The sequence below is a fragment of the Halichoeres trimaculatus genome, unplaced genomic scaffold (assembly GCF_033239565.1).
Source record: "Halichoeres trimaculatus isolate MK-OKI-2021-1 unplaced genomic scaffold, fHalTri1.1 fHalTri1_scaffold_7, whole genome shotgun sequence".
NCBI lineage: Eukaryota > Metazoa > Chordata > Actinopteri > Labriformes > Labridae > Halichoeres > Halichoeres trimaculatus.
In genome coordinates this window covers 16,570,869-16,594,354 of record NW_027437185.1, presented here as the reverse complement: position 1 = coordinate 16,594,354, position 23,486 = coordinate 16,570,869, and the positions used below count along the sequence as shown (strand labels likewise).

At 39.3% G+C, this 23,486-nt stretch overlaps 3 protein-coding genes across 3 annotated transcripts; 2 read left to right on the top strand and 1 right to left on the bottom strand.

The window, feature by feature from the left end:
* The first annotated feature begins 448 nt into the window (after positions 1 to 448).
* On the top strand, positions 449 to 6,142 carry prelid1a (PRELI domain containing 1a). The gene is made up of 6 exons (XM_074674802.1): positions 449 to 585; positions 1,172 to 1,291; positions 2,790 to 3,015; positions 3,112 to 3,225; positions 3,491 to 3,569; positions 5,184 to 6,142. Exons 2-6 carry the CDS (start codon positions 1,200 to 1,202, stop codon positions 5,303 to 5,305), a joined length of 633 nt encoding a protein of 210 aa, XP_074530903.1. The 5' UTR covers positions 449 to 585; positions 1,172 to 1,199; the 3' UTR covers positions 5,306 to 6,142.
* Positions 6,143 to 8,383: 2,241 nt separating this feature from the next.
* Positions 8,384 to 11,808, bottom strand: mxd3 (MAX dimerization protein 3). Its single transcript, XM_074674370.1, has 6 exons — positions 11,669 to 11,808; positions 10,938 to 11,037; positions 10,713 to 10,742; positions 10,492 to 10,606; positions 10,171 to 10,336; positions 8,384 to 9,656 (listed from the first exon to the last, which is right to left on the bottom strand). Exons 1-6 carry the CDS (start codon positions 11,736 to 11,738, stop codon positions 9,538 to 9,540), a joined length of 600 nt encoding a protein of 199 aa, XP_074530471.1. The 5' UTR covers positions 11,739 to 11,808; the 3' UTR covers positions 8,384 to 9,537.
* Positions 11,809 to 12,898: 1,090 nt separating this feature from the next.
* fam193b (family with sequence similarity 193 member B) lies at positions 12,899 to 23,307 on the top strand. The gene is made up of 10 exons (XM_074674496.1): positions 12,899 to 13,237; positions 14,604 to 14,882; positions 15,500 to 15,686; positions 17,961 to 18,179; positions 18,846 to 19,257; positions 19,388 to 19,571; positions 19,702 to 19,935; positions 20,318 to 21,398; positions 21,494 to 21,569; positions 21,708 to 23,307. The coding sequence occupies exons 1-10, from the start codon at positions 13,079 to 13,081 to the stop codon at positions 21,802 to 21,804; spliced, it is 2,928 nt and encodes a 975-aa protein (XP_074530597.1). The 5' UTR covers positions 12,899 to 13,078; the 3' UTR covers positions 21,805 to 23,307.
* The last annotated feature ends 179 nt before the right edge of the window (positions 23,308 to 23,486 follow it).

Genomic DNA, 23,486 nt, shown 5'->3' with positions numbered 1-23,486 from the left:
TCACTCTTCCAATTAGCTTTCTTCTTATCTTGTGTCCTTTTTTTAATCAGACATTTCAGCTGCAGTGTCAACCAATACTAAAATATCAATCTAAAAAAATGTTTTCAGCATAGAAAAACGAGAATCTCTACATTCACTACTTAACTTTCGTCGCCCGATGTGGTGTTGTCATTGAGACTTCAAAGTGCCATGAAGCAACACGTTCCTCTCCGACCCGAGGCGGGAGCTGAGAGGTAGCATTACACATACCTATTTGGGTGCTGATAATCTCGTTTTAAATCGTGGATTATTATCAGGCATATATCTAGAAGTGAGGCTTTTTAAAGATCACTTAGAAACTCCTCATAGCACCTCTTAGGTAACTGAACTGTGCAAAAAAAATGATACAGTAACCTTCTGCCCTCTAGTGTTCAAAGTGATCAGTGCAGTTCTACAATTTACCGGATGTGACGTTAATATGTGACCTTCTTCTCGAGTCCGAGTCACGTTTGACATGAGCTGTCCGTGGCTGCATGGCTGAAGTTCATCCCGACAGGAGGAGGTTAGGATGCAAGAACTTGATCTTTGAATGTTGTCGACGCACAGGTAACCACCTCTGCCTCTCAAATGCATCCACTGAGCTGTTATTTGAATGTCGGTCAGAGACAGTTTCTGGGTCATTCTGGGCCATTCATTCATGGGTCTGCCACTATGCTAGGCTAGCTCATGCTAACTAGGAAGCTAAGGATTGCGGACGTGACAAACGTGTCCAACCTAATGTATAAGTATCTACCACGCAGTGTTCAAACATTGATCAGATTGTGCTGCTAGTGTTAGCCTTTCTGGAGAAAAACCGGAAGCGTTAAGAATGACACTTCAAAGCGACAAAGATCTGCTTCATCTGTTTGACAGCTGTCAACTAGCCTTCAGGTTAGCTAGAAAGTTCAGGAAAAGTATCATCGTGTCCATAGGTCACATAGGTTTTTATGTAAAACGCATTTAGACACATTACATACTCAACATTCACCCATGGTCTTTTTGAATCACTTGTTTTTTTCGTTGACATAAACCTTAATTTCCCCATCCGTCGAAAAATCTGTATTTACCGTGAACAAACACACTGTTAACCCCTCCCCTGCATTTTAAAGCTACTAGGAAACTGACTCGTTTTGTTTGTTCCGTTTTTCTGCAGGGTATTGCCAGAGTAAAAACACAGAACAATGGTGAAGTATCACTGCTGCGCTGGTTTGCTCAAAAGCACTTGGGACCAAGTTTGTGTTGCCTTCTGGCAACGATACCCAAACCCTTACAGGTGAGGACAAATTCAGTTTTTCCATCACACATCTTCTTGCTAGATCAAAAATTGTGATTTAAAAAAAAAAAGAGAGAGAGAGAAAGAAAAGAAAGAGGGAGGGGTTGGAGGTATTCAACTTCCGCTCCTACACAGCTCCTATACTTGCAGGACAGGCAGCTTGAAGAAGAAAAGCTTTGACAGAAGTAATCAGCAATTTAATCAGACTTTGTTGTACTTTAATAAATTGAATATAAAGTATGGTTAAGTGTGATAACTCTGCTCCAAAGCTGATTCGTTTCTGACACATATGTCAGATATGTGCACAATAAAACGGAGTATATATAGCTGTATCTCAGTTGTTTATGAAACTTAATAATTTGTGTATAACATTAAACTGGATCTGTTTTGCTGTTTGCCATACTTTCTGAAAGTATGTTAGTGTTTAAATGACTTAAAATGAAAATGTATTGTTTGTAAATTTAAATTTATGGTAAAGAAGTCCATTATACCTTAAAAAATATATATAATTTGAAAAAAGGCAACTCAGAGGCCACAGATTAATAATACATCCTTTGTCTGTAAGCCTTACCCTGCTGAGGGTGGGGTGGGTGTCAGGGGGCCGGACTCCAGTTGTTTCTGGGGAGAGTGGTAGGCTACACCCTCAACATGATAGCATTTAATCACAGGGCTCAAAACATAGCTCCTTTAAATAATTATAGGTTTTATCTTGAAAAACATTGAAATTAAACTTTAGTAAACTTTGTTAAACTTTATGTTGCTATGACATCTGCTGAAAGATTTGTATATCCACCATTTAGTTTGGTAGTTGAGCCTTCAAGCTTGCTTTGGTTTTCATTATCTGCCAAATGTTACCACCAATTATCTTGCATCAAGCATTTGATTTTTATATGATTTAAACATTGTTGTGGAGAAGAATTTGAGGTATGGATATATTAAATTTGTCTCAAGTGTAGTTTTTTCCTTTACCCTGACACGTATCACTCACTCAGCCATCTAAACTTTCTGATTGACAAAGAAGAGAGTTGAGTTGTTGATCTGCTGTGTGAAATAAAATTGCCTGGCAGGAAATTAAAAAAAAAAAGAATAGCAAACCTAAGAAAAAACAACAACCATGAAATTCGGTGGGAGTGATTTGAGTCATTGTTGTTATAAAGACAGATACATGTGTAAAGTTATAGATCAGCTGAAATGTTCACAGTTGAGTTTCTCCAGGTTACACAGAAGATCTCTGTTTAACCCCAGACAGTAATCTGATAATATTGTACCACAGTGCTCTCCTGTTCTTAACAGTTAATTAATAATAATCACTGTTCATTTTTGATGCTCGTGCTCTGCTTCCCTTGTACATTGACCTTTCCCTGAATATCATTTAATTGAGGAAGTATTTTAAGTATGTTGCTAAATACAGCATTTAAAGTGGTAAAAGTCATTAGTCACTAAACTTTAATGATTTGTTTTTGTAATCCTAACCCATACCTTTCCTTCTTTTCAACAGTAACCATGTTCTTACTGAGGACATCATTTTCCGAGAGGTAACTCCAGCAAATTGCCTAATTTCCAGACGTCTGTTGACCAAAACTAGCCGAGCACCACGGTGGATGGAGCGGTACCTCCCGAAGCACATGGCCAGCTCAGCGTACATCATCGAGGACTCCATCGTGGACCCTCAGAAAAGGACCATGACCACAATGACATGGAACATCAGCCACGCTCGCCTCATGGTACCACAAAGTTTGCCTCCCCTACACACTTGACATCACACATAGTAACCACATGGCCACATTGTCACTTTGTTTGGTTTTTCTCTTCTGTCCCAGTCTGTGGAGGAGCGCTGCGAGTACCGAATTAACCCTGAGAATGGCAGCTGGACAGAGATAAAAAGAGAAGCTTGGATCTCTTCCAATGTGTACGGACTCACTAGAGCTATTCAGGTCAGTAGAGTAAAGAGGAGTGGAAAAGTGCGTAACAGCCCAGGGAAAGTGGTGTGTGGCATCTCAAAGGAAAGGAAGACTTTCATTCTGCATGTGGAAATACGGCGCACAGCGCTGAGGTGCAACAGCTGAGCAGTTAGAGCTGAGTGCTGATGACTGATTGTGGGCAGGTTATTATTGCAAGCGTATGTTGTGACAACATGTTGGTAAATATGTAACATGAGTCGCAGGTTATCAACACAAGGCTTTGTGTTTCCCTTTCCAGGAATTTGGACTTGCAAGGTTCAAGACCAGTGTCACAAAGACCATGAAAGGTTTTGAGTACGTCCTGGCCAAGATGCAAGGTAAATGGTTGATAATAATAAAAGGCTGAAAGATTTTGGAAAATAATCTATTTGCAGTTTTTTTGGACCAATTTTGTGATTGCTATTGAGCATGCAATTTTTCCTGCAATATTTACTATGCAGAAGCACTAATTCGTTCTAAAGAACGACCAACACGACAAAGGATACTGTCGACATATAAACAATTCTTACCTGCAATTTTTAATTGATAAAGAAAAGGAACACTGTGAAATTTCACCAACCTCCAGTTGTCAATAAGGGTAACAAATTGTGCAGAACAAAGTGAACAAAGGGTATTATAAAAGAAGATTAGGGTCACTGGAAATAAATAAATAAATAAATAGAACATCAAAATTTCAGAATTCTGACTTTTTTTCTCAGAAAAAATAGTAATAAAAAAAAATTGCTTTTTTTTTTACTTTTTTATTTTTCTAGTGGCCCTAAACCTCTTCTATAGGATATGGATCTGCCAGCCACAGTCATTTTATAGCGAATATATGTAGCGCACAGGTTTTTGCCAGAAAAAAAAACCCAGGAGTTTGACTTTTGCTAGTTTTGAGGAAGAACAAGCACAAGTTACTATATTCCCTCCAGGTCTCTGTACATGAAGCTCTTTTTTTACTTTATATTGCAGCCTTTGCAATTTGAAAATTGCATTGTATCATATTGCAATGTTGGTTTCAATTCAATTAATTGTGTATAGTAATAACATGATAACTTTAGATCAATGCACTGTGACCCATATCTTTTTACAACCTCTCTGCTGATTGATGATTTTTAGCTGAACTGTGTGAAATACCCCAAACAAACAATAACAGATTAAATGTTTTTGTTCTTTTTGTGTGTGATGTGCTCAGTGCACTGCACACCAACAGAGTCACTGACAACCAGAGTTTGACTCTCAAAACTAGGTATCTTACAAGTCCCCTGCAGTCAATCCAACATTGGAACAGCCATTTACAGAGGACAAGGACAGCTGCTAGCAGTTTAACAACCTGCTACATCCATTTCAATTTCTGTTCACTTCCTCTCACTTTTAATTCGATTGTGGTGTGTTTTCTAGACACAAATCGACAAGTTTGTCCTTCTCTGGCATCCATCAATACTCATACTTGGTGTTTGCTATTTGTAGCTATTTCAGAAGTTAATCGCCCCTCCCTCCAGATTGTACCACTGAAAGTCTGGTTTGATAACTTGCAAAAAGAAAATCTGGACTTTGTGGTGATTTAACTTCCTCAATACCATTAAACAAGGGTTTAATGTTTAACTAAATAGTAATTGTTAAAAACTCTGAATAAATTTGAGCCCCAGTCTGTAAAATCTAAAACAGAACTTGCAAAGATTAAAAAAAAAACAACAACAAAAAAACAGCATTCTTGTTGGTCAGCCGATCTAAACTAATCAGGAACAACATAATTAAACTAGTTTTTTTTATGATTCCAGTCTTAACATATTTCCCCATAAATGTATCCCACGCACTTTAAGCTGCAGAGATGTGTTTTTTATGAAAAAATTGGAACTGTTGTGTTTGTGTGATGACCCAAATGGTTTTCCAGGACAATATAAAAAGACATTTAACCTGATGCAGCGATGCTTATGTTGTACTTTTTGTAGGGGAGACACCATCCAGAACTCTAGCAGAAACTGCGACAGAACGAGCAAGAGAGACAGCACTGGCAGCTAAGGAGAAAGCCAAAGACCTTGCTTCACACGCCCAGAAGAAACAATATGTGTGATGTGAGATATGTAAAATCATCAGTTCTGTGTAACTGATACTGGGATGGATTTATCTGTACCCCCCTGAAAGTTGGGGGTAAGACAAACTAGTCCTGGTCACGGGTAGACGCCTCTATGAGGAAGCTTCTAACTTAAATGGTAGGTGGACCATAATAAGGCTTGAGCCGGTTTAAGAGCCTCTTTCAGCCTCCTTGTTTGCCTCATGCTGAATTTATTTTACCTTTGATACCAGATGATCTCAGTGTTTACCAGAGATAGGGGAAGGGTTGGTTGAATTTGGCTCTGGGTGCCATAAAATGATCCCAGCACTTTGCCAAGCCCCATACTGATCTTCAGACCTTTGCTCGACCTCTGTGCCCATCAACATTTGCTTTGTGTATGTGTTGTTTTGTCATTGCTTTGTGTTAACAACAGGAGCTCATGTTATCATACCTCTGACCTTTTGATTTATGTGTTTTCATTCATTTTTGATTTACTTCTTCTCAAAGTTTTGTTGCTATGTTGTCTTTATTTGCTTCAGTTCACCAGCCTCACCTTACTCATCCTATGAAGACTGATTGCTTCAAGTTGAAGTGTTTTGACTGAAGATGGGTCCATATTGTTTGCAGTCACTGCTATGTTGATCCATTTATCCTGAAAATGTAGAAAGATCTGGTGACTATGAATATCAGTGTCTTTGCCTACAAATGCAACGTGAACAAACTTTAAAGTGACACCTTGAAATGTACAGATAATCCAATGATGCATCCAACACAACAATGTGCTCTTACTGTATCCAGTAAATAATCAGCTTATCAATAAATTGAGTTTCTTTCCAACCATGCTGTGAAGTCTTTGAACAAAAATGTGTTCTTCTCTGTTTCAGTTATTAGCCTGTTGTTGTTTGCCAGAGTGAAGAATGTTCAACTCATTAAACTTTGCACATATTTTGTATCAACCTAATCATCATTGGAGACTGATTTCAGCTGATGCCAGATTTCTTCCTTCATCACAACTGATTGAAAGAGCCATAATCTGGCCCTCAGTCATTCTACATTTTCTCCAAAGTCTGCAAAGTAAAAAAAAAAAGAAAGTAAGAAAATCATTCTGGCTTGTGCAGTGTCATGTCTTTAAAAATAAAGTTTCATTCCCAAGAGAGCAGATGCCAACATCAGGACAGAAAACCCTGTAATACACCAAAAGTGTTCATAAGAAAGAGTTATACGGAACAGAATGGTTAAACAATGCAGAATTTTAAAGACGTAAGGAGATAGTTAGGAACTGTTGAAATGTTAACATCCATATTCAAACAGAGCTAAAAAAAAAGAAAAAAAAAAAAGAAGAAGAAATATCCTAATGAACAGAAAGAAAAATGCAACAATGGAAAACAACACTGATGTAGGGAATGCTGTTGGACAATCAAGCTTTTTATGTTTTGTTTTTGTCTTTTATTATGACATCTGCTTATCAAAACATTCAAAATACAAGGTGTTGGAGCAATTGCAGAAGATAATGCATGGATGAATTACAGTATTCATGATAAGACATTACATGGACCCATCCCCCTGAAACAAACACACACTATAGAAAAATGTATTCTTTCCAGACTGACACATTTGAAGGATTGTGAAAAAGATTTAATATGCCATGCGCATATCTCACCAATCAGACCAGATATTGACTAAAAACATACAAAAAATATTATTATGCACTTTATTTTGATGTTCTGAGTTCACCATTTGTGTTTGTTACAGCTGTTAATGTTTGTTTGTTTGTTTTTGTTTTTTTTTTTTTTTTTTTTAAATTAAAATAATTTTTGTAGCTTATTGTATTTATCTTTTTGGTTCCATTTTTTTGATTAAATATTTTACCTGATGCTTTGTCGACATATTTTGTATAAAATAGAATAGAATAGAACTTTATTGTCATTGTAACAAGTACAACAAAATTGAAGTCACAGCAGCAAACAAGAAAACAAAAGTAAGAAAGTGTACAGAAAGTGCAAAAAGGTCCATAAGAAAATAGATGATGACAGCTTGTCCATCATTCTCCAGTTCAGCCAGCCTCCACCTCCACAGGGTCCAGGACTGAGCTTCTTCAGCAGTCTGTTCAGTCTCTGTCTCCTGGATCCTGTCTGCTCACAGCAGGTGAAGCTCTTCCAATGTGTTGGTGTCTGATGTTAGCTCTGTTAGCCACATCTGTGAATAGCATGATGCTACTCTGCCCTCTGGTATTCCCTCTGTTGCCAGATTAGCACGGCTAGCTCGTCTATCTTATTGGAGATAGATCTTACGTTCCCAATAACGATGGATGGAAGGGCAGGTCCATGTCGTCACTTCTTAGCTCACACCTGAGAATCAGCACGTCGTCCTCATCTCCTTCTTCCCACCTTGTGGGAAGACATCAGGCCTTACACCAGTTAGCATTGACATGCTACAGGCTGCTAACAGCTGGGTTCACATGTACACAATGCAGCCATGGTTACATGTAGGATCTCCAAACAAACACAGGAGCAAAAGTAGTAAAAATATTGCTGAAGCCACAAAAAGTTTGGTGTCCATGACCAACAAATGAGCCATACAAATTAATGATCCACTCCGAATACAAAGATTACGAAAGAGAGACGAAAAAATTACAAGGAACGGACAAAACAGAGAGAGCTGCTGCAAAAGGCAGCCATAGCCAACAGGGCGGCGCCTAGCAACTTTGAATTTTTTTGAAATCTTTGCAATTTATAATCAATTGATAAACCATAAAATAAAAATTCAAATTTGGATTTATAGAATAGTTTTATGGTGTCAAGAGCAAATGACTTGCACTGACAGATAAGGTTAAAATTAAAAGTACTGTTAACCCCCTCCCCAAAGTCCCAACACCTTTTAAAAAGGACTAGTCCTGAAGCAGTGAGGATATTAAGTCTATTGTCCTTTGGAAAGATCAAGACCTCAACAAGCATTTAAATATCTGTCCTGTCTTTGCTTGTTTATCATTCATCATCACCTCATTCAAAACCATAGGTGAAATCCCCTAAAGCACAGTTTAAGATCTGACAATGTTGATTTTAGAAATCATAAGATAGAATGATCAGAAACAACAAATAAATATAGAAAATATTTATTCAATAAAAAAAAGCTTACACCAGTACAAAAATGCTACATAATATTACTGGGCGGAGAGACAGATGAATGCATACATAATATCAAAAGATAATAAGGCATCTTGCATATAAAAAGTAAAGAGAAGAAGCACCTTCAATTATTAAATATATAGCAATGAATATGATACATACTTGTAATACATCTCACATTGTGTAATTATTACAAGTAGACAACACCTGCCTGACTGTTTTCGTGACATGCATTATTAACATTTATACGGACAAACTCCAAAAGCATTGATGTGTACAGTTGTGATGTACCCCTGTAACCTAAACACTAGCCGTCAGTATTCTTGCGCTCAATTACAGACTGAATTTTGTTCAGATATACCAAACGAATACTCAGTAAGGTTGCTTAGTTGCCAGTTATAAATGTGCAAATATGACCAGTTCCTTTCTGCTCATGGTTTCATTTTGATATTTTACCCTTTAGAAACAAAACAAGTGCAATGTGAGGAAGTTTTGTGCAACTGAGGAAAAGATCAAATACATGGCTGACCTTACATAAAAGGCAATAATACAAAGAAAAATAGCACAGATAAATGTTTAAGTGCATGCTACACATGACGTTACTGAAATTCAACTTAGTGCTAAAGAAAGCAGTGATGAATACAGAAACAAATCTGACTTAAGGCAGAATTCAGTATAGAGATACTGTAGTAAAGAATAAGTTAAAAGTATTGAATAAAAGAGCCCTTTTTGGATTAAAAAAATCTGTAAGATAAATGATTAAAACTGTTAAAATCATTTAGAGTCACAGATGTTGTATGGCTTTTGAAGAAATGCTGTTAATGCTTGCCAGAAAATATAAATGCTTATGTTACATCCATCCCAGCCCAGTGATTTTTACTGCTTTTCAGTGCAAATGGACTCAGCTCATCTATAGCATCATTGTAGTCTGACATATTCTGAAAAAAAGAAAGTCCAAAGTTACTTCTTTTGTAAGAAAAACATGTTCAGTTATACGGTAACATTTTTCGCCATCTTCCCTCTTCCTCTTCCTCCTCTGTTTGCTTATTTTTGGAATGTTTTCTCCTCTTCCTCCTCCCGTTCACCTGGTGGCATTGCGTACAGTATTTTACTGTTTTACTGCGGTCATAGCCAGACTTTGTCCATGCTGGAGTAACAGTGGTCTGAACCCGAGTGTGTAATGCTCAGTCCGTCAGAGTCCATGCAGTCAAACACAATGCTCTCCACATCAACCTCCACATCCTCTGTAAACAAACACAAAGATTAAATCCATTAGTGGAGTGAAAAATATAACATGTACATATCACAAAGAGCTAAGAAAACTGATATTACTGCTTTGATATTTGGAAAAAAAAAAGTATTTGCCTCATAATAAAACTTTTGCTTATTCGTTCCATATATTTTCCAGGAACTTTAAATCAAGCCTGTTTTGAATAGAAATATTTGGATTTTTATAAAGCTGTTCCAATGCTGGTTTTAGCCTCAGATACAGACCACCATAACAAAGAATCCGCAAAAATGCATGTCAGTATTTAGATCTGATGCTGAGTGCCATCTCCAAAAGAAAATAATTTTTGTCCAATTATCACATGAGGCTTAAAAAGAAAACAATCAGGTCCCAACACAGTGAAATGTATCAAGTTACATCTGTTTTGAAAACAGAGTACTAGAATATGTCTGAAAAATGTTATTACTTCACTGGTAGTAATACGGCATCACTGTGACTGTGCTTCTCTTCTTGGCCCATGAGAGACTTACCTCTGTCTGAGTCAGATCTCTCGGAGGACATGGTTGACCCCTGGCTGTCGTTCCTCATCCTCTCTGTGCCTCTCTGCAGCTGCTCCAATCGAACCTGCAGCTCTCTCTGCTCCCAGCGCAGGCGGCCCTTCAGCTGCTCTGCACGCTCATCCTGCTCCTGCAGTTTCTGAAAGAGAGACCAGAAAAATAGAGAAGTGAGCAGAAAATGCATTTCAACGCAAGCTTTCGTACAAGTCAGCAACACTATCAGTGCAAAAATAGAAGTAATAGTCCGTCCTGCACAACAGAAGAAATAATTCAGTGCAAGGAGACTTTCTCTACCTTAATGTGCAGCTGGGCTCGTCTCAGCAGGTTAAGGGTGGTGTTCCTCATCGAGTCAGATGACAGGGGGACTTGCTTTTTGAGCTGCTCTAGGCAGTGTCTCAGCTGGGCCCGTCTGTACAGCACAAGAAGACATTGTTGCTTATTCTTCATTATCTTTAGCAAGACACACCAATGTAATTTGACATGTGATACTATTGATATAATTCATCATTCATTACCTGTTTTTCTCCAGCTCATTGTGAACTGATCTGCAGAAACACAGAGAAAGAAGGAGAGAAAGAGTTTGTTAAGGTCTTATAACATTAAGGACGATGCCTGCTGCTCAGCACCGTGCGTGGGTGTGAGGTTTTCATGTGTTAAAGGGTGCTTTATCAACCTAAGCAAACTACTTGAAACTACACAACCACGCCCTTTATGACAGTTGTGTTATGCAATGCATTCACCTATTGCCACCAGCAGATATCTTCTTGTTCTTCTGTTTGCTTCTCTTATCAGAGTCATCTGGACTGAGAGGCAGGACAGAAGCATATCCATGTTCTGCCTCTGTGCAAGGAAACAAATCAGAGAATATGTTGGAAAATAGTCTGAAAGTGCATGGTATGCAATGCTTATACATAGTTCCCCGTTGATTAAAAAGATAAAACACACATCCATTGCCATTTCATACAATATGTGTGACAAAAGGAGTAGAAAAACACTCGATTTCTGTCATCAGTATCATCAGCTGGAGGATCTGTCTTTGGTTTTGGCGCCATCACTAACAAATTATTCAGTGTTATGAAACACTTTGTCAGATCGATGAAACAGAAATACCCAGTACAATGTCTATAATCGCTAAATCACGAAACAAACGTAATGCTTTGCCCTTTCTGCACTGCATTCATTCATCGTAAAGAGCGCCGAGTGCCGCTCAGATTCATTTTCAAATGGGACCAGATTGGCGCCTTTGAGTACAATGATGCGACCGATATGTAGGTCACTGAGTCAAATAAGAAAAATCGCCTGAAATAACTTCAAGGCAAAGCTTTTGGATGTTTCCCAACCGGCTGCAATACATTGCGTTTCTGGTACCGTCTTGCATGCACAGATATGATCATTTCATTGTGCATTTTGCTGTTTTAACAATAACCAACTTCCTCTCCTGTAGACTGACAGTTTGGCTTCAAACACTTACCCCGTTCTCTTCTTTCAAGAAACTCGGCAGCTCGGAGAAGTACCTGAATGTTGCAAACGTTTCCCTCCATTTCTATTTTTGTTTAAGCAAAACACAGGCGGGTAAACAACCTACAGCGGTGCAAAGCGTCAATTGCCCGAAGAAGCTGAAGCTGTCTGTGCTACGTCCTCAGTCCACTGAAGTCCCAACACTGGCGCTGCGTTCACGTAGTCACATAGACTCGGATTTTGCAAACACAATTGCGATCATTGAAAAGAAGGAAAGATTGAGCTTCGATTGTCCTTCATTTTGGGCAAATAATAATAAGAAGAATAAGAAATCGATAAAAAATACATTATTTTTAATGTACAATTCTCACTTTTCTTGTTGTTAAACTATACAAGACAACTCATTCACTGAGTTCAGGGACATGTGAATGAAGCCGAGTAAGATAAAAGTGATGCAGTGTAAAGTAATGAAAAGTATGTACACTTATTTGAACATTTTTGTACATAAACACTCTGAAATATTGGTATGGCCTAACACTGATGAAAACAAAGCTTTTCCTCTGTAAAATGAAACATAGTAGGCTCGATGTGGTGCACTCAGTACAAATTTCCAGATATTCTAAAGGCATCAGAGGTCTACGTAAAACGTCATCGTCAAGCCCCCCCATACCCTCTCCCAGAATCTGTATTCTTTCTTTCTGACGTTTCTTACCGGTTATCGATGTAATGAAACCGCGCTTGATCACATCTTGCACGTTTCATGACAAAATAGTAAAAAATGTTAAAAAGCTGGTTATTCATGAGCTTGTTTTGCAAAGTTGCACTGTTTTAGATGTCTTATTGTTGGTGGCTAGGTGTCTTACGTTTTCTTAATGTCGCAGTGTGTAAAAACACACATTTTCCTCAACTCCTGTGTCAGTTATTTTCATTATAACATTATTCAACGCTTCGCCTGTATCGTTTTTAGTAAATGTTATTGATCCATAGATAGATTTACCATAGAAAACACGATATCACAATATTAAAGTTACATACGTATATAATAAACCTTTAGTCATAGGTATTGAATCCTTAAGCGGCTGTTTGGATGGCTATTGTAAGCAGTAAGATCTATTTAATTGTCTTTTCATACATGGTAGAAAAAAGTGGGAGGGGAGGGTTGCCCTTTCTAAATATGGCGTCGTGTGACTTCACTGCCTGTATCAGCTTACAATAGTATTCTCGTTACAATAGTGAAGTCTCTTTGCCAGCAGTATCTTTAACCTATGAACTCCTGAGTGTGCCAGTCCTCCGCCATATTGACTGTTGTCTTGACTGGAGGAGATAGAGAACATTTTAAGGTCCGAGAAGAAACGAAAGTGTGCTCTTAAATTCATCGAAACTGGTGCAAACTTGGCCAAAGCGTGTTATAAACAGTGTCGTGATGGCAAGGAAGAAAAGCAAGCAGCAAGGGGTGGGCCAGAAGGAGCTTGGGACTGAACAGCAGACCGTACCGAAGAGCTCAGTCTCTCCCGGCGATGCAGCTGGCGGTGGCGGCGGAGATGCTGGGCTGGATCGGTTGGCCACCACCAGGGCGAACCAGGTAGGTTAGCTAGCAGCCAGCCAATCGCTGCTTTCAAACGGGCTAGCTAGTCTCGGAGCTAGCACCTCTCTGCTAATCCAAGCATCCTCCATTGTGCTTTATTTTTTTTTAGAGGTATCTCATGCAGGCTTGAAGTTCTATGCACCCACTGTCTGGCTGAAAGCCATTCTAATCTTTATGTAGCAGTTGTTAATGTGGAGCTCTCACGTCGTTTGGCATATAATTAAATAAATAATACGCTCAACTCAGCGAGCTGAGCAGGCGGCTTTGAGACAGTGTGGCTAGCATTGCAGACCATGTCTCCTGTGCCGGACAGGTGACATTGTCCATCAGACAGGTCTTCCCGTTTCCATCCTTTATAACTCTTCATCCGCTCAGCTAGCCTTAGCCAGGAGGCTAGCCGGGCTACCATCTCCGGCTAGCGTGCAGCAAGCGTGCTGTCTGCCTGTTCTTGAACACATCCACCGGAACCCCTCAAACAGCCCAGGCTAACCAGCTAATTAGCCTGTTAGCTGAGACGGATAACGGATTCACTATAGAAGTATCTGACACTCACATATGGTTTTGGGTATGTCAAATAATGTAGAGTAGTGTTTACGTTTGTTTGCTGCACCACACATTTCAATCGGAGTGTCACAGAGGATAATTTCAAAAGTTTCGATGCGTGTAGTATTCAGCCAATGATATCGAGCTAAACCAGTCAGAACTGTGAGCTACAAAGTTAAAAACAGCATTTTTTATACTCGACCACTGTCACATCAGTGATACGCAAACCCCAAATTTGACTTCTTTAAGCTGCCTCTGAAACCAACAACATTTTATTTGATATCTAAAGTGGATTACCATGCCCAGACCTTAGACTTTATTAAACAGACGTCCAGACGCGTTTCATTTCTTAACAACTGTGACATTAAATCTTACTTTTTTATGATGATGATTTGTTTGTTCGTTTCAAATTTAAAAAAATTGAAAGACAGTAAAATATATGCCAGCTATGTGTATGTGCCAGTTTTCTTTTATGCTAAGATAACATGATTAAAATCTGTCTTAAAATTTGACCCATATGAAGGTGATGTCAAGTTTTTGTTTTGGTCAAGTGTTTCATTCACTTTTAATAATAGGATACTTTGCATTGTTTATTTGTTAAACTACTTAAATATAGGTGGAGCAGTTTGGCAACAAATTATATAAGGCACACATACATTTTGAATTGCTTTCTATGTTTAGTTATCAAATTACCGTGAATAATGCTATTTTTTTCTGATGTTGTAATTTCCTAGCTGGACTAATTTAAATGTAGGGTATAAGGGTTTGTCTTGTAATCAGCCTAACACTTGCCCTCTGCATCCTCTCTTTTTTTACTTAGCCAATGCACACCTGCTGCCTCTTGTGCCACCGTGAGTTTAAGGACTGGGGACCCGGCTCCGTGAACGGACTCCCTGGGGGCCATGGGACCAAGCTGGCTGATGCCGTACCCGCTCTCTCCCAAGCCTTATTGCGGGAGGCGCCAGGGCGTAAGCTGGCTGATGCCGTGCCCTCGCTGTCACAGTCCCTGTTGGGAGAGGTCCCTCTGTGGATTTGTCAGAGCTGCTGCAAGAGTGTGGAAGAGGAGGAGAGGCGGAGCACCCAGGAGCAGCCAACGCAGGTAAATAAAAAGGGACTGATTTGGGTCATATGTCTGGATCCTCTTTATGACTTCTTTTGCTACTTTTAGGTTAAACTGAGTACTATTTTCTGGCTGTGGTAATCTCATCTACATTCTCAAGACGGAGCAATGCATTTGCATGAACTTATATGCTTTGTTCATTTTTCAGTCTTAATGTCACACTGGGTTAAGTGTTGGTCAAGCTGAAACTTAAACTCTGCTTTTGACACCTTGAAAGTAAAATATTTGGTATGTGTTTCTGTGGTATTTGTAAAGTAGTAGCAGCTATTACATTTCCTCTGTGGCTTAACATAGGCACTTTACATAATGCAAATTATGAAGACTTACTAAATCATCATACTCAAGCTTGAGTGCTCATGTTTTATTGATCCTTGGCTCAAACATAAATATGAAAAAAGGATAAGTTGGCTTGCTGAATAGTATCATGACGTGATTTTTAAGAATTATTTTACATTTGTTTTGTTATTTGTTTTTATTTTACACTCTTTATTTGTTACACACCAGTGATGTAAGTACTTGAAGTTTTTGTGCCACAGTGAAAGCACTCAGCTCTGTCATTAAGCATTTCTTTTTTTTTCTTCTTTTTTCTACATCAGGTACCATTGTCACACTCTTCGTCCTGTAAGTCTCAGAGCTGTGGGAATGGTTACCCGGAGCAAAGTACTGTGGATTGGGACCCAAGCTCCTTTCTGTCAGCTCACAAACTGTCAGGTCTCTGGAACTCTGCCCACACCAATGGAGGGGAGCACTGCAACCACAGCACTTCTTCACACTCACAACAAGGTGTGTCATCTCAAAGTAAAAAGACGAGTGCTGATAATACCCAGTGACACCTACATTGTCCACTTAAAATGTTATACACCTATATTTTTAGTATTGGATGTAGTTTTCAGTTCTTTTAAAACTGACCCAAATTTGTTTAGAATCAGACGTATGACTGGCTTGTCAGTACTCTTATGTAACATAAAGGTTTGATACATTTTCGGAAACTTTGTTCAAGCTTCACAAAGAGGACGCATTGTAGAAGAACAAAGCTTGTTGCAGAAGCTTACAGGCTCTACTTTCAGAGGTCTTTACAGCTCAGCATCATGAAAGGTGGAAAAATGTTAGAAAATAAGTCTGTTGTCAAAACACCTAGGGTGCTCAGATAGTGGAGATAAATTTAGAAATAACCTAATACCCACTGAAAATGATTCAAAACATTAAGACCTTGAGCATTTTTTTTAAATTAAATATGATGAAGAAAACCATGAGTTCTATCACTAATACAGATGCCATAAACTGAGGTTTTTGAGAGTCAAATATTGGAGTCAACAGAAAAGTAACAGGAAAGAACAAACACATGCTGCAGCTTGAATGAGTTGTTGCACTACCAGAACATCAAACCAAAATATTTTTAGTTACTGAAGGTAAGGAACTTCTTTCATTTATTTACACTGTTGACTATTAGTTCTTTAGTTGTTCTTACTTTTTATAACAAAATTAGGCCCTCAACAGTGTGTTTTTTTTTTCATGGAATTAGTGGAAATTTTGTTATGTGCCACATAAACTAAAATTTTACTTTTTACTTGTGCAAAAATACTCTCAATGAGTCAGTTTTAAGCAGTCTGTTCTTGCAAGTAATCGTGCTGTGCAAGAGAGTAAAGTCTGTTTGTAGCAAAACAGCAGAGGGAAAGTTTAGTACTTCAGCAATACACCACAATAAAATCACAGTTTCAGATATTAACCTAATGCTAACAATATAATGTAATTTGATGAGAGATATCTAAACAACCTCAGCTGTGGGGTTTATTTAAAACCTAAGTTCTTTGCAAATTAAGTATCTAGTTGAAGCTTTAAAAAGGGAGGATGATTACAATGACCAACCAAATCGTCAAATATCTACATTTAGTGGTGTTATTGTACAGAAGGAATAGCACACAAGTTAGATCAGGATTCATAGTTGTTGTATCATTGCACATCCAGTGTAATCATGATACATCAAAGTCCACTTTTCTTTATAACATAGATGGACATTAAAGCTCAAAGACGCAAAAAAGTTTCAGCTTTTTTGAGTTTTCACTATTTTGTAGTTTAGTATGACTTCCTTTAAAAGTTAGTCGGTTGCTCTGGTTTGCTTTACAGTTTTGGTGTAGACAAACACACCAGGAAGATTGAAAGACGAGGGAATCGATTGAGTGAAGTTTGCCGGTAGTTGTTTTGTAAATGGGAAGAACAGAGCTTTTTGCTTCTGTCTGTTTTCTTCCCGTTTCTTGACTCTCATCAAACCACACTGTTTAGGTTACCTGATGAGTAACTGTGCCAGTATTTCTAGTACAACAATGTTGTTGAATGGGTCATTGTGCAAAACTGTATTTTAATTTGGGCGAGTAAAAATTTGTCATAAATGAAAGCAGCTAAGGGTTTGGAATCATGCCCATCTGTGCAGGTAAAGCATTGGTTTTCTTAGCTTTGATTGCCATCTGACAATAATAGTCAATCTTGAGGTGGGAACTGAGCTACTAAACATGATTTACTCCAAGCCATTAGAAATATGAAAGTGGGTGTTCAGATTCAATAACATCTACTTCAGTGATTGATTGAATGACAGACACGGACAGTCACTTTTGAAAAAAATGGTTTAATAATTCAGATGTCATGCTGCTACTTTTTTTTTCTTTTTTTTGATAATAAGAAAGGTTTTGATCTCTTAGGCCCAACATAGTCACGGTACAGGTTTCTTACTCATAGAAGTAAGACATTATCCCCACTGAACTGTTCAGCATTCCTTAAAAAGTAGGGGGTGTTACTTAATCTTGTGCTTTGTTGCCAGAATCTTGAAACTAGAAGTTACTTTGGCAAAGTCAGTAATATAAAGTCACAAACTCTACAAATCATCATTTATATTTAGTGATATGGACAGCGCTTATCACTCTGGGTCTTAATGAGATGTTTTAAACACACTTTACAAACATTAATGATAATCCCTACTTCACCATTGTTCTTCAGAAAAGCTTTGGTGTTTTATTGTTCATTCAAATTGTCACCAAACTCATAAAACCAAATTTTCAACTGCAGGTCTAGCAGTAGGATCAGCCTGTCATGAGAAAAGAGGACTCCATGAAGCGCCTGGAAAATCTGCTAAAACGTCAGCACCTAAAGTCTGTCCCTACAGTCACCCGTCGTCCCAGAACTCCAGCGGATCTTCTGCCGGGAACCCCCTGTCTACCTCAGCGGACCTTTGTAAGACCACTCCCAAGCACTTCAAGACCATGTGCCGCCGACCAACTCCACCAGGTAACCGTGTCTGTGACTCTTTTAGCAGATTGGCCTCACTCTGCTGCATTCTGTCAGATGGTTTATAACTTTAAAGTGTTATTATCGTCTCACAACAAAAAAAATGTTACCTTCTCACCCTCTCCTCAGTCCTTATGTGGGGTTTCTGTTATCAATCTGCACAGATTTATCATGGCAGTATTGTGTACACTAGACATCCACTGATTGATCGGCTGGCCAATTGATTGATGCCAATTTCCTTAATTTTGGGGGATCAGTGCTCAGTGTTCGGCCCATCCTTACATGTAAAACTGATCTTGTATACCTCCCGGAAGGTCTGACAGCCAGCCATTGTTGCTTTGTGCTCTAGGAGCTAAAACTCAGGACACTTTATTGGTTGTTTAAGTTAAAACATGAAGATTTTATTGTTTCACAGGTATTGATCAATGGATTTCAATAAAATAAAATTAGAGCATTGAAGGTATATGCTGTCAGGTATAAATTAAATGAAAAATAACATCGATATCGGCCCAAATCGGTATCGGCAGGTCAGGCTTTTTAAAGATCGGTGATCGGCCAGAAAATTGTGATTGGTGCACCCCTAGTGTATACATTGTTGTTTAGTTAGCTCACATTTTTAAGCTTTTCTTGGTCTGTACCTCATCATTCATTTTTTTAATTTTGCAGGTGAAGCCTTCCACTCCAATGACCCCCATCAACACACAGACTTGTCGGTACCGCCTAACAGTCCCACCGGCCTGTCGTCCCAGCATTCCTCACTCCTGCCCCCAAAGCCGAGCTCGGGACAGCACGGCCACGTTACCTCCTCGTCTGGCCCAGGTGTGGCAGCCCACGCTCCCTTCTCCCCACTGGTACCAAACCTCCACGGACCCCCAGCCAAGCTCAATTCACCCTGTCCGGACAGCCCCACATCTGTCCATAAGCCCAGCCCCTGCAAAAACTCCCACATTCCTGCTGTGAACACACAGCACAGCAAACTGGGCACTTCTATCATGAGCTGTAACCACCCGTGTAACGGACACAGTGCAGGGACAGTGGCCCCTTCAAATGTAGGCCATCTGACAGCTGGGTCATGCAGGTCAGTGCTACTACTGTACATTCAAAGGTTTCTGTAATTGATTTTTGTCATATAAAGCTAAAAAGTGCCTTAAGCCATGTACATTTATACTAAAAACTCCTAATGAGAGCTCGTATTTTCTTTTAAAAAGGGACCAGACATGTAAGGGGCACAAAATGACAAATGGGACGTTGTGTCATCCTTCGTCTGAGCTTGAGGAGGGGGAGGATGAAGACAGCAGCTCTGAGAGGAGCTCCTGTGCCTCCTCCTCCACCAACCAGAAGGACGGGAAGTACTGCGACTGCTGCTACTGCGAGTTCTTTGGACACAACGCGGTACTTTAAGATTTTTCAATTATCTCCTTACAAATAGTTGTCATTTTTCCCATTGTTTTTACATTCTTATTAAACACAGTCAGACCGTTTAAATTATGAGAATGTGAACAAATGTATTATTCGGCTCCAGCCTCCAGCTGCACCAACAAGTCGGAACTACGCAGAGATTCGAGAGAAGCTCCGCTCACGTCTGACACGGCGTAAGGAGGAGCTGCCTCAGCGACAGGACTCGGATCTGACGGTGACTGGTGCCATCGACAACCGGGACGTGGACGAGCTGCTGGACTTCATTAACAGTTCTGAGCCCAAACCTGTCAACAGTGCCAAAGCTGCTAAACGGGCACGGCACAAACAAAAGAAGAAGGTGTGGCAACTTGAGAAACACTGTCCTTCAGTTAGTTTGGTTTGTTTCTTTCCATCTGAATTGGAAAAATAAATTTCCAGCCATTGTCTCAAAATTTTGGAACCAGTAGCCATGATGTGTTCAAGCTTTGGTACCTATGATATTGAGCGGGGAGAAGCAGACTGTGCTGTCATAAATCAATGATAAAGAGAGATAACTGTGAAATTGAATTTTATGGCTATTTGTAAACAAGAACCAACCCTGTTTAAAAAAAAAATTGGATTTCATGAAAAACTAAAGAATTATTTGGTAGTTAAGCGATTATTCCACTTATCATCTCAGTCCTTTGCAGTGTGCTTGTAAACCTGTTCCAACTCTCAAGCTTAAACCTTTTGTGTTTCAGGAAAAGGCTCAGCAGGGAAGCATGGGTGCTGCAGGCAGTGACCCTCACTCCAATCCTTCTGAGTCTGCAGACGAGCCCCTCCCTGATGGTTCTGAAGCCAGTCGGTTGCTGGACTGGCCGCAGCTGGAGCTAGAACGCGTCAACAGTTTCCTTACCAGTCGGCTTGAAGAGATTAAAAACACCATCAAAGACTCAATTCGGGCCTCGTTTAGTATGTATGACCTCAATCTGGACGTCAACGACTTTCCAAAGAAAGCAGCCACGTTGGAGGGCAACCATTTACTGTCTCATCTCAACGGTTCCTCTGACCTGCAGCAGATAGACCTGGACCTGGCCCCTCTGTCACTGGGAACCTTTAAGAGCCATCTAGACCTGGTTAATGGATGGGATGACACAACTACTGTCACATCCCCTAACACCACCACCAACAACAACAGCAACAACACGCCATCAGGGGTCCCTGCTGGGTCCAAGGACATCCAGCGGTTGCACAACACCCCAAGCCTCTCAAAGCTCATAAGGGTTCGATCCCCAGAAAGATGCACTTCAACTGGATCTGACAGTTTGCTTCAGGTGCCAGCCCAGTCTGCAGCTAAAGTAACGGAGGATGCTGCCGATTCAAAGAACACAGTTGTTGGGAATGGTGGGGCAAAGTCAAAGAAGAATAAAAAGCAGCAACAGCAAAGGCAAGAGCAGTCTGTGTCAGAGCAAAACTCCAACAAACCGACCAAAGCTGCCTCTGTGAGTGAACCACAGAAAACCAACGAGTCTAAAGAAATCGCCTCTAACAGCTCGAAAGCTGGGAACAAACCTCTTCAGCACTCTGCAGACAACCAGAGAAATGGGCTTAAGAAAGCAGAAGAGAGTAGATCGACCAAACATCCAGCAAACAGAGCAAATGGTAGCCTCTCAAGCACACAAAGGGGGAAAGGTGAAACAGATACACGAGGGAGTCGTTCTGAGCAAGAATCAGAAAACAAAGCTCAACCTAGCATCGCAGCAAACGGGCAGCAACAGCAGCAAACCAAGGGGAAGAATAAGAAGAACAAGAACAAGGGGGAAAAATCCAGCAGTGCTATTGGTACTTAAAGATTTCTTTCACACTGTCTTCAAATATAAGCTGTTTTTTTTATTTGTGTTTGAAGCTAATGTCAAATTCTTACCACTGTTCCCCAGATGATGTGTTTCTCCCTAAAGATGTTGATCCAACAGAAATGGATGAGATCGACCGGGAAGTGGAATACTTCAAGAGGTAGGCTCAATATCCAGTAGCTGTTCAACAGAATACTTTTTTGAACAACTTTAAAACTTAAGTGTATTATTGATTAACCTCAAATCATCACTTTCTTCCTTCTCTTCTCCTTTTTTGTTTTGTGTGTCGTTCGTTCAGGTTTTGCCTTGATTCTGCAAAACAAACTCGCCAGAAGGTAGCAGTGAATTGGTCCAACTTCAGCCTCAAAAAGGTTCCTTCCAACGCAGCTCAATAACTTGGACGAGTGCCAGAGAAAAAAAAAACTTACTGACACAAACTCTTTCAATAGAGCCCTGCTTGGCCTGAGGCCTTCTCTCATTCCCTGTTTTCTTCACTTCCTTACTAAGCCAAGGGACCCTGGTTCAAATTCATACTCCATTCAGAAGACTGAAACATAACTCGTGGCTGACGGGCCGGGATCATTCTCGAGGCCAACTCTACTCTTTGCTATTATTGCAATGTTCACTAAATGAGATGCAAAAATGGAAAAAAAGTCTGTTGAATCCACTGCATCCATGTGCTTATGTAGTATGTAAACGATTATCTTACATGAAATAAATGTTTTTATCACAAATCTGAGACATTTTAACGTTGTTAAACTCCTGATCCAGTCAGTTCAATTTGGTGCTCATAATTTATAATGTTATGCGTAGCTAGTTTACCTCCCGCAAAACTGGTCTCAGTAGAAACTAGAGACATTTTATCCAGCACGTTTCAACAAGATCACAAATGTTTTAACCTTTTAAATGGGAAAACACTCCATAATAAGTCACCATGGTAAAAACTGTAGCATTGACTTTACACAGAGGTGAGCTGCAGTGTATTTGTTGGTTGACAATCGTTTAATTGGAACATTTACTCATTTTCTGTGATTTACAATAATTTGCTAATCAGTGATTTAAAAAATGAAAAGACAAATGTGTGATGACAGAGCTGCCACGCTGATCATGAAAATGATAAAACTGTTTGCAAAATATGAACTTTGCTGGTTTCGACTCAAAGAAACATCTGGGAGATGAAAAATTTACTGTGTTCAAAAAATGTATTAGAAAAAATGAGAATCCTTGCAAACATATTTCCTCATGTTAATTGGAAAATTATCTCATTATTGTTCCCAACCCTTTGGGCTTTGCTAAGTGCGTCAGTTGTTTCAATTTCAATCCTTCTTTGGAGTTCATCTCAACAGTTTTCTCCTTTTTCGTGAGACACTTATGCACTCTACAGAAGACTTACAAGACTACCACAGTTTTCTCACTCGTAACTGTTCTTCTTACCCTTTTATTCCAGCAGTGACAGGTACACCAGTGTGCAAAGTTCATTTCAATCACTGGAACCATCCCACATTGTTTAAAATGGTTACTTTCAATGCTTGTACATAGTGAGTGGTTATTTTTGGGTCCCTTTGAGCCTTTGTCATGTGTTTCTGGGAACTTTGTGTGTGAGAGATACATTTTCAACCATTCAACGCTTTTCCCTGTACTGTGATTTTAGTGGCATCTTGTACTTCAGCCAGCCAATCTGAAGTCTAAGTCTTTTTAATTCACAGAGGGAAATACAACCCAAGAGTTAATACCTTTGGGTCAAGGGCCTATAACACAACAGAACTCATGTTTTAGCTCATGGCTTTCATGAAGATGAATCATTTCTTTCTTGATTCTGTGCAAAGATTTTGTTTTCATATAACATCTCTGATGCTTTCCAGGTTATATCCACTTAGAGAAGATTATCTTAATGTGTCGAATGTAGATTTATACTATATCAATTATAGCCAAGTGTATGTTGGCTTGTTTCTTTTTTTAAATTCACTTTTGATACTGTGAAAAAGTCTTTCGTTCAGAAAGATTAAAACAATACCGTTTTGACAATAATTAAGTGTGGTGTTTGCTTCATACGTATATTTTTAGTTCTATAATACTT